The following is a 17,129-nucleotide window of genomic DNA, read 5'->3' as shown; positions in this document are numbered from 1 at the left end:
ATACTGAGGGACTGGCCGGAGAAAGTCTGCAGACAGTCTGGAGGCTCTCATCAGACAATTTGTATTCAGTGCGTTTGAAAGCGGCGGTTTACAGTGCTGTGTTTTATTGCCTACTAACCTAACCCTAACCACAATTCACATCATCCCCATAACCTTAACCAGGACCAGGCCTATGTCCCCATGAGGTCCACTGGTTCTGACAGGGTCAGTGTTTATGCTGGAAAAGGTCCTAAAGAGCCAACAAAAACAAGCACGCACACACCAGAGGGAGTCCCTGTGTGATACTGTACTGTCTAAGCTTCACTCTTCCGCTGAGGTGTTTGGTTGGAGCGGGTGGATGTTTGCCCGTCACACACCGTGTTCACATTCCTGCCTGGTTCCCATGCAGCAGACAGCAGTGAGCCACCTGGCCATGGGAAAATCCCACAAGTTTTAGAGCACAAAGTGCAGTGGGAGGCAGTTTCATAGTAGACTCACACTAATTAACTGCCTTTAAATCAAAGTTGAACTCTGTCTGTGTACAGAACCCAGCATCAAAGCTACTGACAACGTGCTGCCAGTACCACTGTGTCTCACAGGAAAGCCAACACAGTAGCAATATAACAGTTATTAATGTTGGTCACACCGACATGTGTTGAATGGCATCATACTTAAACATACACACAACTGAAACTTCATCAATGAATCTCTGCTTTCTCTTTCACTCCGCACAGTGCTCTTACACACCATCATACAGAGCAAGCATGGCCATAGATTTGTACAGGACTTAAACCATGTAGAGCCATTATGCAACGTGTACTTTGAGTCATGTTAACAGCCATTACTACATGGAAAACATGGTGTCATCTCAGGATTACAGAGTGCCATGCTTTCCTGTACGAAGCCAAGCCTGTAATTTTAGTTACACACACACACACGCAGACATAGACGCGGTTTGTCTACAGTTGTGAGGACACTCATTGACATAATGTAGTCCTGAGCAAGAAGTGTGAAGTAACTAAGAACAAGTACCCTGTTAGTATTCACATTATTTGGACTTTATTTCCCCATAAGGAAGACAAGTCCTCATAATGTGACTGTGATTGGGTCCCCACAACATGAGTAATATTTGAAACACACACACAGACACACACAAAGGAGTACCTGTGTGAGACTGTGCTGTCCAGCAAAGTAGAATTACTTTCTTTCAGTATTCAGGTATCTGTACTTTTTTTATAATACTTTTTTTAACTTATAACTTTTACTTGATACATTTTGATATCTGTTTTTACTTTTTACATTTTCAAAACTGGCTCCTTACTTGTGTTTTAATGCATTTGAGGGAATCAATTCTTTTTTAAAATCCCTTATTCAAATGAAAAATACTTTAAATACATTGTATACATTTCCCCCTGAACAATTTTCAAGCTCACAAATCTTTTCTTGCTTTAACCTGTTTTTAGTACATTATAGATGAATAGTCCTCAATGTGACATGAGTCACAATTCAAAGCCTGTACTTTAATACTTTACTTGAGTACAAGTATCTGTACTTCTACTTGATGACAGAATGTGTGCACTATTGCCACCTCTGCAACTAAATACCAAACTTACTCTAAAACCTAAAAGTGTTAACCCTCAAACATCCCTGTTAAGTTGTGAGGACCGACCAAGAAATGCACACACTCACATAAGAAAGCAGTGTGAACTTTGATATGCCTTCAGAAAATGTGTGATGCATTACATACACATAAAGATGCCAAACTTGCTCACACTAATTACCACACTCAACACCCCCCCTCCACACACACTCACAGTTATACTGTCTTCCAATGTATACATGCATTGTAACAATTTAACAGCTAACTCGCACGTGTGGAGACAAATTAGCTGTGAATGAAGGGGACTGCACCACTCCCCCCCTTAACATTTTACCATCTAACACTCCCCTCCTCCACAAACACACAGCGCTTGAAGGAAGCCTTACAGACCACACTAACCGCCTCCAGTTCCAGCCCTACTTTTACATTACCTCTCTTATAGAACCAACAATTCCACATTCACATTAGGAGCCTAGATTCTGTCAAGGTGATCTTGTGTAAATTGACTTAAGTTTTAAATTTATTACAAAAAATATCCAGTAACAAACAATATCATGAACACCCTCACCTCTCTGCTGGATGCTGAGCTGAACCGCTGTGCGTACAGTCCCCACAGGGCTGACTGCCTGGCACTCATACTGGCCCTCATCGTGGGCTGCCACCCGAGTGATGCGGAGAGTCCCAGAGGACAGGACCACGTGGCGGCGATCCAGCGGCAGAGGACTGCCCCCCCTTGTCCAGGCGATCACTGGTTGCGGGTAACCACTCGCCTCGCAAGGAAAGTCCACTGTGTGACCCTCCAGCGCTGACTGGTCCTGTGGTGTGAGTGTGAACTGGGGGATCGCTACAGACAGAAAGGAAAACAGAAAATTCTGTTATATTTTTAGTGAAACTAAATCTTGAGTGTTGTTATGACTGAGTAAACTTTGTATAACATGATGACATCCTGTAAAATCTCAATCACAGTACCTGCTGTTTTTCTTCCAGGAGCACCACGTCAGGCTTGTGTTTTTGGTTTTTCTATAGTTTTCTTGTAGAATGCCACGTATTTAACAACAGTCTCAATAATCGCCCTCCAGGAGCCTTCTGAGAATCTCTATGTCCCTTCATTAATACAATAATGAGGGAGCATAGAGATGTCTATAGAGACTGACCTGTTTGCAGTGTCTTGCTTCCAGCGGATCCATATTTGTGTTGTGTTAACTGTGTGTGATGCACAAACCAGCTGAAAGGACGCCGTGCACCAACAGAAATTACATAATTTCTAGCCCTCGCAAGAATAGACTGGAAAAGTCAACATAAACTAGGCTTCACACTCGCATCCATGGAGAGTTTAGAGTCTCCAATTAACCTAAGCTCAGCCTGCAGGTCTCTGGACTGTGAGAGGAAGCCAGAGAACACGGAGCAAACCCACACAGACATGGGGAAAACATGCAAACTCCACACACAATTTTACAACGACTGGAAAGACAATGCACTAAATGTAAGAAATGTATATCCCCCTATAAAAATACATTATGTTTTAATTATTATAAATGTTGTTGATTCCTACCTTGTACAATGATATAAGCTGTTGCATGTATGGTATCAACATTATTGGAGGCAAAGCAGGTGTATTGTCCACCATCTGCTTGGTCCACGTTCTGAATGAAGAGGCCTCCAGAGGGTGTGATGTTGATGCGAGCGTCGTTGGGCAGGGGTGTGCGGTCGCCCTTTGTCCAGGAGACCCGGGGCTGTGGCTGGCCAGTGGCGCTGCACTCCAAGGTAATGCTTTCTCCCACCAGCACCTCTGTGTTCTGCGGCTGGATCACAAAACTCGGCCGTGCTGGGGGAGCAGGTCGAAAGAGTAGATGGAGGAGAACAAGGCGAATGAGGTTACATAAATTAGGTCACAGGTGAAACCATTTTTCATGTGGTCTGAGTCATTTCAGGGTGTGAGGTAACCAGAGACGTCCCTCAGTAAACACGGAAAATGCACAAAAGAAGGTTCGCATTTCTTAAGGTTCGGATGATGCGCAAAGGTCAAATTTGTATATTTCTGTCAATAAACGCCAACAACTTCCTTTATGTGTCACAAATGTGGTCACGTCCTGTCCATATTTGGCCAATGATTACAGTCGACTTCAAGGAAATATTTACACAGTGAGGGCCCTGACGTTTACAATCACAGGGAGACAGGAAATGCACAACATCTGCTCTCAGAGACTGTTCCTTAACAAGGGCTTGTCACTAGGGCCATACGTCACCCGAGAGATGACCCCTTGAGGTCATCTGGAGACGGCCCTGCTAATCTCCCACAGCGACGACCATTGGGACTGATTGATGTGTAAGTGCTGCTTAAGTGTCTTTATATGCCAGGCAGAAGAAAGAGGGAAGGAGTAACAAAGACAGCGCACAGAATGTACTTTTGTGTGCCTATGTGCGTGTGTGTGAGTGAGAGAGAGAGAGAATGTGTGTGTTCATAAAATTCACAGGAGTGCCAGCAGGCTTTGCTCACAGCTCAGTGGGACATCCCAGTTATTTGACCTGCTGAACTCTGAAGTTAACCTCAGAGCTACTCCGAGGGCAGACACCTTGCTCCAGTCTCCCTACATCGTCTCACACTGAGACCCAAATGTCACTTATTAGATTATTTGCCTGGACACTGCTGTAACTCTGATGTCCCCATGAAACATAACATATAGTTCAAGATTTTGTCTGATACAAGCAGAGGTTGACAGTAGCCACTTACAGGGGGCTCCAAAATATCGCAGTGTGACCTGTGAAGTCTTGACCTCCCCCGCCACGTTTTTGGCCATGCATTGGTAGACGCCCTGGTCCGTCTCCCTGGTGTCCTGGATCATCAGCGTCCCGTCTTCCAGCAGGTTCAGGCGACTGTCATCACGCATGTTTAGAGCATTGCTGTGAGGGGTGCACAGAGATACACATCTCTCAGTGATGTCTGTGCAAGTGCTGGCATAATCCCACAACCTTTTAAAATGTGAATGGTAATTTAACATCAACCTTAAAACTGTAACTAGATATTATTATGGTTCATACCTCTGCCAAGGCCCAATAATTTAAATGGGGTTTCATAGGCACCCCTATGAAACCACATTTAAATTAACTGGATCCTTATTTTGATTTGGATTTGCACTAAATTACACACATAATTATCAGTCCCCTAAACATGTTGGATATGTCTTTTTCATACACGAAAAAATGCTTTATGTTAAAGACTTGAAAATCCTGGATCTGCTCCCTGATCTGGATCAGCACCAAAATTGTATGGATTGCTCCCTGACACATACCACATCCTTCCACTAACTTTCATGGTAAACTATCCAGTAGTTTATGCATAGTCCTGCAGACGAACATACCTCCTAGGCAGAGGTAACTTGCTTACAAACAGTCAAATCCTTTGGTGACATAACATCAATCAGAACATGAGGTGTCCTACTTGTTCCTGAGCCAGATGATCTGTGGTTTGGGGTTGCCTTCAGCCCTGCAGGTGAAGTAGACAGTGTTCCCTGATGTGACGTCGACATCCTGGGGCTCTGAGGTGATCCTGGGGACCTCTGGAGAAGGATGTCAGATGGGAAAGATAATTAAACACAGATGTAAATGCATGTACATTCATATGCATGTGCCTGAATCAAGCCTCTGGGGAACCTGGACAGGATATTTCTATGGATGTGATGAGGCTGAGCCAATCACATTGTTGGGGCAGATAGTCAGAGACAGTTAAACTTTATATTTCCTGAAGCACCACTTCTGAACATAGCTGATATCATCTGCCTCATATCCCACCGCAGTGTGTGTGCAGGGGAGTGTGTTACTGCAAACACAAACCATTCTTGAGAAAGCCACTCAAACTAACTCAAACACTCATCTTGCAGTGTGGTTATGGCTACGATGCTGGCCACCCTTTACCATTATGCACACATTCTTACGTAAGGAAGGACTGAACAAAACCACAACATTCTTTAAAGAAAGACAAGCTCCCACACTCTCTGTGGCTCCTGCTCCACACACACATATGGCAGACGCATTTCAAATGTTTCTGTCTACTCTGCGAACATAAAGAACAATATACACCAGCAGGTAAACCCAACCTAAACCCATAAGCTTCTGAAATTCAGACGAAGAATATCGACCCCCCTTTTTTCCACCAAATGACTCCACATTAAAACTTGGGCTCGATGCAGTGGGATGGAAATCCTGTTTGCGGTAATCCAGCCTCCATTGAGGCCCAATGAGGAGGTGAGCTTGGCTCATCAGATACCACTTGTGCAGGGAGGTGGCACTTCATCTCAAGGAGGGTGGCTGTTTTGACAGCTGTTCAACCCTCTGTGCATTGTTTCGCCCCACTGACAAGGGGCGAAGAGGGAGAGTAAGGAGAGAGGGAGGTGTGGCTTCCACCATGTTGTTACGCAGACATTCTTCCCCTGCTGCCTCGCTATGTAGGCAGATGGAGTTGAGGGGGGGGGTTGCATTGAGCAAGAATGGGCACGTTGGGGCCATCAAATTAGCTGCTGAGATTTAACTGTGGTTAGGTTACAGTCAGCTGCCAACTGGCTCAGACTGCGACGTTCAGAGAGAGCTGATTGAAACACAGAATTTACACAGTTGGATTTACTGGTATAGGAACTAACCGCCTGTTAGAGAAACCCACTGAAACTTAATCGCACAAATGCACGTGGAAATGTGCACTTCCTTCTCTACTTACATTATTAAAGAGCATGAAAATACCAAGTGTAAGACGTGTGCTTAAGCTTGTTTTTGCCTAAAATCTACAGGATCCTTTAAACATAAAAACAGAGCTCAACAGCGTAGTTCCAGGCCTGGTTCCAAACTTAAAACACTTTATGTAGATCTTCTGAAACATCAATGGAGTAAAGGAAAGGGAAATCTACTTCAGGAACCAGAGCCGTTGTAGAAGTGGGTCAATATTACTTTGTTGAGCAGTCACTAATTTCTAGAAATATTTCCCTCCTCACATTCACAGTAGTTAGGATCAACTTTGATTAACGTTGGCCACACTGGATTTCAGTGGTGACAAGTTTTCCCAGCAGAAGAAAAGTTTCTGCCAAATCTGACTGCAGAGAATTTTCCTAACTTTTCACAGCCACTTGTCTACAAAGGATTTGACACTTTCAAAATGATAGCATGACAACTAAATCCTCGTGTACTCTTCATATTGTTCTAATTATAATATAAATAATGGAATTCTGTAATAAGTAGTAATATTCAGTTTTATCGTTCATGATAAAAGATAGTAACATTTTTTACATTTGAAGCCATTCAAAGAAAGTTTCAGCGCCACTTTCTACAGTGGTGACACACAAACACACACACAAAGCATCCCCGTCTCATTGATGAACAAAGCAGCTGCTGGTGGTTTGATACTGCAGAGACCGGAGGCCAAATTCAGGGGGTCCTGACACTTAATCCTGACCAGACACACAGCTGCTGGTGCATGAACACTGAACCAGCTGCTGCCTGCAGACACAAACAGAGTATACACCTGTGTGTGTGTATGCATGAGACGGGGTGACTTAGCTTACCTGCTATCATGGCAGGAAGGTCAGAGGTCTTGTATATAGACTGACAATTTGTTCTTGTGTGATGCATGTGTGTAAGAGTAGACACATGGAAAACACATGTCATAATGGAGCCATGTGTGTATGGCTTCATGTTCCTCTCAGTTCAAGACTAAATGAAGTTTCTATAGGTTGGTCCACCCTTGTAGTGTATGGATGATGGTATGGCACATTTAAAATCAACACATTTACGCTATAATTGGCAAAACAATGGATTTTAGAGAATTACCTTAGTCCTGAGATGAACAGTGCTGTTTAAATCAAGTTTTTTATTATAAATGTTATTTATTAATATAATAATTTTTGAAAAAATCTGCCTAGGAGGTTACGTTGTCATCTGTATAAATGAGTCTATCTGGTAGTTAGCAGGATTATGCAAATACTACAGGACCAACTACCACAAAAGAAGGAGAAGGATGCAGTTTGTGTCAGGAAAGAACCCATTAAACATTCATGTGGATCCAGATTTTATTTTATTCACTTTCCTAAACATTCAAAGATTAAATGGGTGTTTCTCAACATTGTAATTAATTTATCAGATAAAAATCAGGACCAATTCAAATAAATAGCAAGATCTTCTAAATTTAAAAGTGGTTTTATTAAGGGGATTATTGGGCCTTGGCGGAGGTGTGCCCACTACTAAACGCCATTTCACTGGTTGATATTTTATAAATGTCAGGCTCGGTGGAAAAACGTACCACAGTTGAGCTCCTCAGCGGTGAGCGTCGCCACCGATCTCCCCTGCAGGCGGCTGGGGTAGTCGCAGGTAGCTGCGGCCTGGGCATTTCCCGACTCAGCGTACTGCTTCAGCAGGTCGGCCAGCCACAGCAGCTCACAGTCACAGTTTAATGCATTGGAATCTAATCGCCTGAAACACACACAAATATACACAGAGCAAGTGAGACATGGATATGTATTCCATATATAACAGTATGCGAGTTGTAACGGCAGGGTTGTGTGTGCAGCAGTGATGGGAAACTCCGGTGTAGCAGCTTATAAACTGAAACTTGTCTGGCATGGTCAGGCACAGCCCTGGTCAGTATAAACAGCAGGGCTCAGCCGGACCATGTTGGAAGACTCTCTCTCCCCTGTCGTGGGAAACTATCTGTCTGCCTGGCCTCGTCTTCTGGTAACTGCTCCAGCTCTCAGTTCTACCACAGTGTGTCCATTATCCATGACGTGGCTCTCAGAACATTCAACTGGCAGAGTTTTAGGGAGTGTGAGGCTGAGCTCTCTGTGTGAAGAAAATCATCTTATGAACATATTAGACCTTTATACTCACTCAGCCGTTTTAGATATTTTCATATCCTTCAACTGAAAAATGACATTATCAGAGTGAGCTTCTCTCATAGACTGTATATATAGACGGATGACATGATGGCGCTCCAATAGTGAAGCCAAACCTCCTTCATTGTCCCCTGGTGGCTGGCAGCAGTACATGTCATAAATCCTGCCTCCTCCATGTTAGTTAATGGGACACAGACCAAACTTAAAAAGTCAAAGGAAATGGTTCCTGCAAACAGTGGCTATAGGTTCAGTTCCTACTCAATTGTTTGCTGTGTCTTTCCCCACATTCTCTCTTTCTTTACCTCAGAAAAGGTCCTTTTATTTAAATACTTTATATTTACATCGATGGGGTCCGCTCTACGGAGGCCGCCATGTTTTTTTACATTAGTCCAGACTGGACAAACTAAACACCTTTTGAGTTTTTATGACAACTGACGCTACCACAGGTTCTTTTTCATGTTTGGAAGGAGAGGGTGAGGTGAGGGGTGTTCAGCTGCAACATGTAACTTCAACACTAGATATCACAAAATTCTACACACTGTCCCTTAAGTGTGTGACTCTTGATCAACAGCTCGCCACCATGATCGCTACAGTGCAGACTGTGGCTATAAATGTCGTCATCATTGCAAGATGGAGGCCTTGTATCCAGGATATTTTAGTTTAATATTTGTACTACGGCAGGAAGTGGAGATGTGTCGACCATTTTTATAAATGCTAAAAGGCTCATGTACGAAAGAGGCAAGATGGGAGAAATAATGAGATGATCTTCACTGTGTGATGGGTGGAGGACGAGGGTTTTTTAAAGTAGGGCTAAATTACCCCAAATTCTCATATTTCAGGGAAAACTAACTTTTTTTTGTGATGATAGACAATGAAATTTAGATTTGCTTAGCTTTTCTCATCAAACCCCAGCCCACACAGTCTCCTCCGACCTCCGCTGGAGCTGACTCATCGAGAGAGAGGCAAAACTATGGGAAGGACAGTTCCGTCACGCAGCCAAAGGAGCGTGAGAACAGTGTGGTGTGGTTAGATGGCATTTAACCGGCAAACAAACTCCATTTGATATTGAGTGTCATGAGGGCAACTGCAGAAATAAATGTGGACATGCATTCTCACACAGCTGTTTCTGTGGATGTTAAGGAACTTTTCCCACTTACAATCGCTTCATGGCCTGAAGATGAGTGAAGGTTCCAGGGACGAGTTGGGTAATTCTGTTGTTGTGCAAAAACCTGAGAGGGGGAGAAAAACAATGATTTTTCAGTGTCCATGACTACACAGCAAACTAGAACTACACAGCGGAGTAGCCTCTTTTCATACGAGTCTATAAATGGCTCCACAAAATTAAGAGTTTCAATAAACTTGAGGAATTAACTGTTTTCTTTTAGGAAATAACATGAGACATTTTGATGTCTTTAAACAAATGTTGATGATGTCATTTGTTAATATCACATTCCATTTTCAAAATGGAACAAGAAATATGATCATCTTCCCAGACATGCTTTGTGCTCAACATGATGACCCCTGAGACTCCTTGGCTAAAAGCAGAGAAAAAAAAAAAAAAGTGACGTTCTCCCCAAAACTTTCCCTCAGAGCGGATTAAGATCATCTTTGTTGTACTTGTTGATCTCATGTCCCCACCTTTAGAAAGCTGATCTACAGATACACTCTTCGGACATGTTGCCAAAGTAGCTGCTTTGGCCGTAACCATGGAGATATTCTCAAACAATCCACAGAGTGAGTGAGCACCTGGGAATTCCTTTTATCCCTGTTCCCCATTTTGTGTTTTTTTTGTTTTGCAGGTGTCCTTCCATCTGCTCACCCTCTCCTGAGACTGGGAAGTATGGATATATTGGGAAGTTGCTGGCCCATAAACAGAGACAGTGATGCAGGAATTTCATGGGACTTTCTTCAACCCTTTGACATCTGCTGCAGAGTTTCAGAATCATCGATGCTTGCTGAGAGGAGAGTTCATATCCAGAGCTTTCACAGGCATTTCTAGGGACTAACAGGTTATATATGAAACAAACTGGTAATCTGTGTGCGAGAAAACCATGTTTTTCATTTTACTTACAAACATTGCAAACTCTACAGCTACACTAATTTGTTTTAGTTTTAAATCACTTGTCCTGCTATCCACACTACTCTGGAGTTTTCAAACCCCTAAAACAAGCCCAAGGTCATTTGCTAAAGGCTCAGTTTTAGGGGTTTGAAAACTGTGGAAACTTTTAAACAATTTTAAAGATTGTAGTCATGTCCAACTTTATTAATGTCACTACTTAATATGATATGAAGTTGTTACACATTAAGAGTCTACAGGACAAAAGTAAAATTAGTAGCGATGCAAACACAAAGTATTTTCCAGTCTCCTGACCCTGATCCATTTCCTTCAATACTGGGTCCAGTATCTCCATCCATCTCAAGTTCAACATGATATTTATTTTAACAACAATGTTGATATGCACAGTATGTTAAATATGCATCTGACACAGATAATTTCAGTCTACCTTATTTTTCATAAGCTACTTGATCCGTATAGAGTGAAAAATTACAGAGTTGATATACTCAATGGAGTGAACTTTTCATGATTCACAGCTGGTGCCTGTTGCATCTCCTCAGTTAAACGTGTAAATGCCAGAGGGAAAAGTTCTTTATCAGGGATCAAGAAACTGGTTAACTTACACCTTTACTGCAGCAATGACAGTAACTGAAGCATGAAAGTTACTGTAAACAGGTCATACAGATGTTTTCAACTTAAAAATCAAAGGCAGTATTGGAGCAATTGGGAAAAAAAACAAAGAGAAGGAGAGGATTCCATGATTCCTTGTTTTAAGAATATCCAGTTGTTTATTTGTATACGCTTTAATTTAGACTCTCTATTTCTTTCAGACTTATGGGACACAATAATAGCAAAAAATCCTCAAAAAATCAACTTACAGTCGTTCCAGCTTCGGTAGATGTGTAAATGATTCTGGTTCCAGAGACTCAATGTTGTTGAAGTGCAGGTACCTAGAGAAGAACAAAGTGTAAACACAGCACAGTAAAAACTGGGTTAGGGCTCCCTGTCTGACTAATCATATTTTTACAGGCCCTAAGAGGTGGATCAATGAGACCACACAAGTGTTTCACTGGACCTCCTGTCCATCCCTGGCAGTTCATACTACTGAAATAATCAGAAATGTTGATACGAAGCTGTAGATGAATGCAAACAGACCAGAGGCATTAATCTCAGAAAGTGTAATACCGAGTCTATAAATCTATGGATGGAGGCTGGTTTGAAATTAGACTGAGAAATGAACACAACCATTATTTTGCGAAAAACTGTACAAGCTGAATTACCAACTTTTCAAGAACTGCATTTGAGCTGAGCAAACAGATCAAACCATATTCTTACAGATAGAAGCTTGGGAAACGAAATCCATATAATGGCTGTATGGTAACTGTAAGGGTTCAGGTGGGTGTCTGCAGTTTAGGAAGGGAAAGCAATGATTAAAAGTAGCTGCAAAACAGAAAAACACAGAAAGACTGAAGCAACATAGACTGTAAAACCAATTCCAACTTTCCTCTAAATGTCTTCCAGAAAAGAAAATCCATTAAAGTTTTTTCTCTATGTTAATTCTTGGCTGTGTTTTTACAATCTGTACTGAACATCCAACATTAAATCTCCGGGTGTTGCACTATGGGAGTAAGTATGTGTTGCAGTGGGGCTACAACACAGTGCAGACAAGTGAAAGAAGTTTCATAAGGAATCCAGGTGCAAATTCATTTTAGCGCCACTTAATTGCCCTTTTGGAATTAGTGTTATTTTAATTCACTTATACCAGAACAACTGGTACAATCTTTATACAGGGCGAATACATGCTGATAAATGTGGGTGTGTAAATGAATGGAACTTACAAAAACTTTTAGAAACAGTCCAGTAGATCAACCCCTCTGGCAGCTGTGACACAAAAGCCATGGCTACAATGAAATGTCTATGGGGCAACTGCTACAGTCCAGAAAATGCCCTCTGTAAGTCCTTTCTCTTCACCAATTAAAGTCTCTATGTCTTTGCTAAGAGTCTGTCAACATTACACGTCTTGTTATCAACTGTGCAGAAGCTCGTTGTCCTCCCTCTGCTTGTTGCCTCTCTTCCTCCTTGTTCACTCGTCCGTATCCTCTGTCGTCCGTAATCAGGACGACCTCGACATTGGAAAACGATGCCGCCATAAAAGTTTCTCTCAGTAAAATCCAAACTCCTCTCTCCTCCTCTCTCACTCACATTTCCACGTTCCTCTTCCTGCAACAACCCAAGTCTCACAAGCTCTGAGAATGATTCTTAAAATCCTCGACATGGCTTGTTGAAAGTAAGTATCATGCTCAAGTGAGTGAGACTTATCGTTGAGCAAAACATGCAATATGTTGCCAGGCTCTTAGCAAAGACCCAGAATAACAACTTCAACCTTTTATTGGTGGAAAAAAACACTTTTACTGGAGATTTTGTTGCAGTTGCCCCGATTACATTGCTGCCTCTGCCATCGTGTTACGACTGCTGGCAGAGTTGCTCTGCTGGGCCCATTTCAAAATGTTTGTAAGTACCATGCATTTATGCATACTACATTTATAAACACAAGGCTACTTTACATTTCTGTTTCTGAAAATCATTTTTCTATTCAGTGTGGTCTTTCTATGATCACTGACAAACCCATTGGCATGCAGATGAAGAAAACTCAATACATGAATGGTGCATAGGTCTTTAGAGTTATATATATTTCCTTCAAAGATCCGTGTGACTTTAGGTTTTGGCATGTGTTGCCCATTGTGACTGTTGAAGAAAAAATGTGATCTGACTCAAAACTTGTCACCCACAAATAAAAACCCTTTATTATTGTAGCAAAAATGTAAAACAGCTGCCAGGCATGGAGCCTGCTGTTGGAATCGCTTTGACTCCATGAATTAGCCATTTGTTCTCTGTTCATATAGTGAGAGTGAGGCACAGTCTCCTCCAACATTTACACAACAGTCTAATTTACAAGGAAAAGGTGCATACCAGCCATATTTTATGATAATGGTGCACTGACTTATCAACAAGGGATCACTGAGGTTCTGTTGATATTCTGTAAATAAATCAGCTGCTGTTTACATCAAAATCTCCTGTCAAACATGCCAAAGTAGCACAATACAGCAGAGGTAGCACCGAACTAGAAGCTTTTCGGTGTCGGGACTCAAAGCAAGCAGTTGAATTGTAACCACACAGACTAAACACACACAATGCAATGGACATTTCTCACAAATACACACAACAACTGATTACATCAAATTGAAGCACGACGAGCAGTTTCTGCAACAACGAGGAAAGATGCAAGTCAAGCTTTGCTTGGACGGAGCAGAGTTCTGATTCCAGCAGTACTGGCAGCACGGGGGCTAGACATCATGCTTTAAGCTTCACAACGGGGTGGGGATGTGGTGGGTGGTGGCGCATATCTGTTGTCCTGACCACAACACATGCGACTCATGCAAAAGCGGGATCAGCGCGACATACAAGTTTGGGTGCACACACGGCATGCATTGTGGCGGCAGGAAAGGGGCTCACACATGGGAGAGGAGGAGGGGGAAATCTAACTGAACAGAGCTACCATGATACCTGTGTAAGGCCTACACAGTCATGTCAGCTCCAAAAAATGAATATGCCAACATCTGTGAAATGCTTTGTACTTCAGTACATCATATGACTTGGGCTTTTAAATTACCGCTAACCATGCAGACCTTACCAGGACTCATGAGATGTTTATAGCAATCTCACAGGAGGGTGGGGGTAGAGGAATTTTACAGAGAGAGAGAGAGAGTAGGAGGGAGGAGGAGCAGCAGCAGCAGGACGAGGGGAGGGAAAAGGTGGATGAGGAAGTTGGTCACTTACAGTTGCTCAAGAGAGACAAGGCCCTTAAATGCTTGTCTGTCAATTGATTGGATTTCATTCTTGTACAAATAGCTGAAAGGAGAGATAATCAGTAACATTAGTAACACACATACAGGATCATCTGAAATCTACCTTGTTACTGTGAGAGAAAGTAGATCAGTATGTTCACTGTAGATAGACATGTACTCTGGTCATGAGTGGAGGAGGCTCCTTCACGCAAGCTAGTGAGTTTTTAGAACCAGTCACTCTGCACAGTTAAAACTAAGGGTGATATTGTGTTGAGCTTACTGTAACATTACATGTGTAGCTGCCACAGCTCCAGTACTTTTCACACAGTGTGGTCTCTCTGCAGCTACAGATGTGCTTGACTAAACAGAATTAGATATGGGCCGTGCTCCCACAGACTTCAGAGGACAGTTCAGTGTGCGATTGCACTTGGTGAGTGATGAAAGGATCACTGTGGAAAACTTCACACAGTAATGAAGTCGACAAGGGAAACAGAAAAGCAGTTTAACACACTTTGTTGAGGGCACTTTCAAACCCACCTTGTTTGGTCAACAGACTGCGGACCTTCAGAATTTTCAGTTTGACTAAAGTAACCAAAATAGCCACCTCTGATCAAACTGATCCATAATTCGGTTTGTTTGCAGTGTGAAAAAAAGATTTCAATGATATAATGTCTGAACGACAAGGACGTTCATTTTGAGCATTCGAATGAGTGTTGACTTCCACGCCTGAAGTTGGTGATGCTAGTGATAAAACATTTCTGATATTACAGAAGCAACGAATGAGGTTTAATGAAACGTTTCCTAAACTTTCTCCATTCAAACAGAAAGACAGCTACCCACCAAACTGACTACACGCTGGCATCAGACACACACCTGCCTACAAACCAATCATTGTTAAGTATAGGTAGACGCAGCCCACCTAGATGATGCAGCAGGAAATACAGCTGCTGAGATGGTGAATGATTCAAATAAAAACGAGTAGGATTTTATCAGTGGACAAACAGTAACTATGATGTCACAAATTCCTCATGTGTCAAATCTTTTCTCCACATGTCTCCACTTTGTTCAATGACTTCCACATTTAAACTTGAAACAGACTGAATGTTTAATGTGCCCTGTATCAGGATCAACACTGAAAGACAAACAACGCCTCCCCGTTAAAGAAACGTGATACAAGGCTTACAGCTGTCAGCCTTTTCATCTCAGCCTCGCCACCTCCCTTTCCACCACTGCGCTCATGACGAAACATGATGAGAGATACAGATCTCCACACAATGCAGTGTAATGTTATGTATGGACAAAAACAACATCATTTTATCACTGCAAACCCATCGAAAAGCTCTCATTTGTCTGCATCAGTGCTATCAGGTTTTGTACCAAGGGAAATGACAAGAGAAGACAAAACATAAACAACTTCATCACATGTAACATGATAAATGATAAAGGCAAATTGAGCTAAAAACCTCAAGCGACAGTCAAGGAGAATTGCTGCTGATTTAATAGTTGTTCCAGAGGCCTTTCTACTAGGAAACAGCTGACAACAAACCAAAAATATTCTAACTACATTTCCATGCAGAGGTTCAGTAAAAATAAAAATTATGGTGAGGATACTTTGGGTCTTAAAGAATAATCAGTTTACTTTAGTGACATTGGAGTGATCTGTATTGTTGAAATAAATGGCTAAAAGATTTAAATTCTTCGCTTCTATTTCAATAACTCCCCGACATAGCCTTGATGACTCTGTGAATCAATGTGAAACACAGCTGACTGACTACAGCCTTTTGTGTGTTTGTGTGTTTCCCACAAGCTTTGAGTGAGTTTTACTTGAACTGGATTTAGGAGTTGAGAGCTTCACTTCATCATTAACTCATCAAAGTGAAGATAGTTCGCACTTAAAACCACAAATTCAGTATTCTTTCAGTGTTTGTTTTTACCTTGGTTTAAATTTGGGATTTCTCCCGGTTAGTTGGAAACATTTGGGATAAGATTTGAGTCCTAAGAATCTGTTCCTGTAATAAATACACTGACAGATAATCACAGATGGATGTGAAGCTAGTTAATAATTAGAAAAGGAAGAAACAAATACAGTGTTTGGTTCCCGCACAGAGGCGTGTCGACCTCTGTTTGACTTGTTTATGGACGTGGTCATTGGAATGGGGGGGGGTGTTGTATAGAAACTGGGTTTGGAAGACATGAAAGATGACGGGGAGGGGCCGAGGGAAGTGAGGAGGTGAGAATGGAGATACAATCTTGCCCACAGCTACAGAACACTGAATCAGCAGGAACAGAGGGAGAGGGTGGAGGGGCAACTGAACTCTAATCACAAAGGCTGGGCAACAGTTCAGGCTTTAGATCAACTGCTTTTAAGTGAGAGGAGCTCTGTAATTATAGTTACTACAGGATTACAACATAAAGAGTGGGCTCTTTGTCTGGAATGTTTGTGTCAGTGAGCTGAGGGCAGAACGAAAGGAAACTCCATCCAAACCCACTCTTCTTCACCTCCTCTCTGTCGAGTCATATACAGTGTGTCAGCTGTGTTAGCTGGGCAGTCATGCCACAGTATGTCAGTGTAATGTACTGCACACAGAACTGTATCAGCCCCTGCTCATCTCGGATTTAAATGTGTACAAAACATCTCTAACACACACAAACAAATCAAATATGCCCGTCCCTATCTTGAAGTCTGTGCATTGGAGTGCTGCACATTATGCTGTCCCCTAGAGTAGTCGATGCTAGTTGACTTTTATGAGTAGTCTTTTTCTCAGCTGCCTCGCTGTGAT

General features: G+C 42.2%; 1 protein-coding gene across 2 annotated transcripts in view; it reads right to left on the bottom strand.

Moving 5' to 3' along the window:
- LOC109628130 (peroxidasin) overlaps positions 1-17,129 on the bottom strand; it is a 54,427-nt gene that overhangs the window by 22,557 nt on the left and 14,741 nt on the right. The window contains exons 4-11 of one of the 2 annotated variants that reach the window (XM_020085073.2): positions 14,342-14,413; positions 11,383-11,454; positions 9,606-9,677; positions 7,860-8,029; positions 5,019-5,136; positions 4,311-4,480; positions 3,132-3,404; positions 2,148-2,423 (exon numbers count right to left, since the gene is read on the bottom strand). In XM_020085073.2, coding sequence (XP_019940632.1) covers positions 2,148-2,423; positions 3,132-3,404; positions 4,311-4,480; positions 5,019-5,136; positions 7,860-8,029; positions 9,606-9,677; positions 11,383-11,454; positions 14,342-14,413 — 1,223 coding nt within the window. The remainder of the gene's footprint in view (positions 1-2,147; positions 2,424-3,131; positions 3,405-4,310; positions 4,481-5,018; positions 5,137-7,859; positions 8,030-9,605; positions 9,678-11,382; positions 11,455-14,341; positions 14,414-17,129) is intronic. The other variant, XM_020085074.2, reaches the window with a different exon arrangement.

This window comes from Paralichthys olivaceus, chromosome 12, assembly GCF_024713975.1.
Source record: "Paralichthys olivaceus isolate ysfri-2021 chromosome 12, ASM2471397v2, whole genome shotgun sequence".
NCBI classification, from domain to species: domain Eukaryota; kingdom Metazoa; phylum Chordata; class Actinopteri; order Pleuronectiformes; family Paralichthyidae; genus Paralichthys; species Paralichthys olivaceus.
Note: the sequence above shows the minus strand (reverse complement) of the source record. Positions and strands in the feature narration are given on the sequence as shown.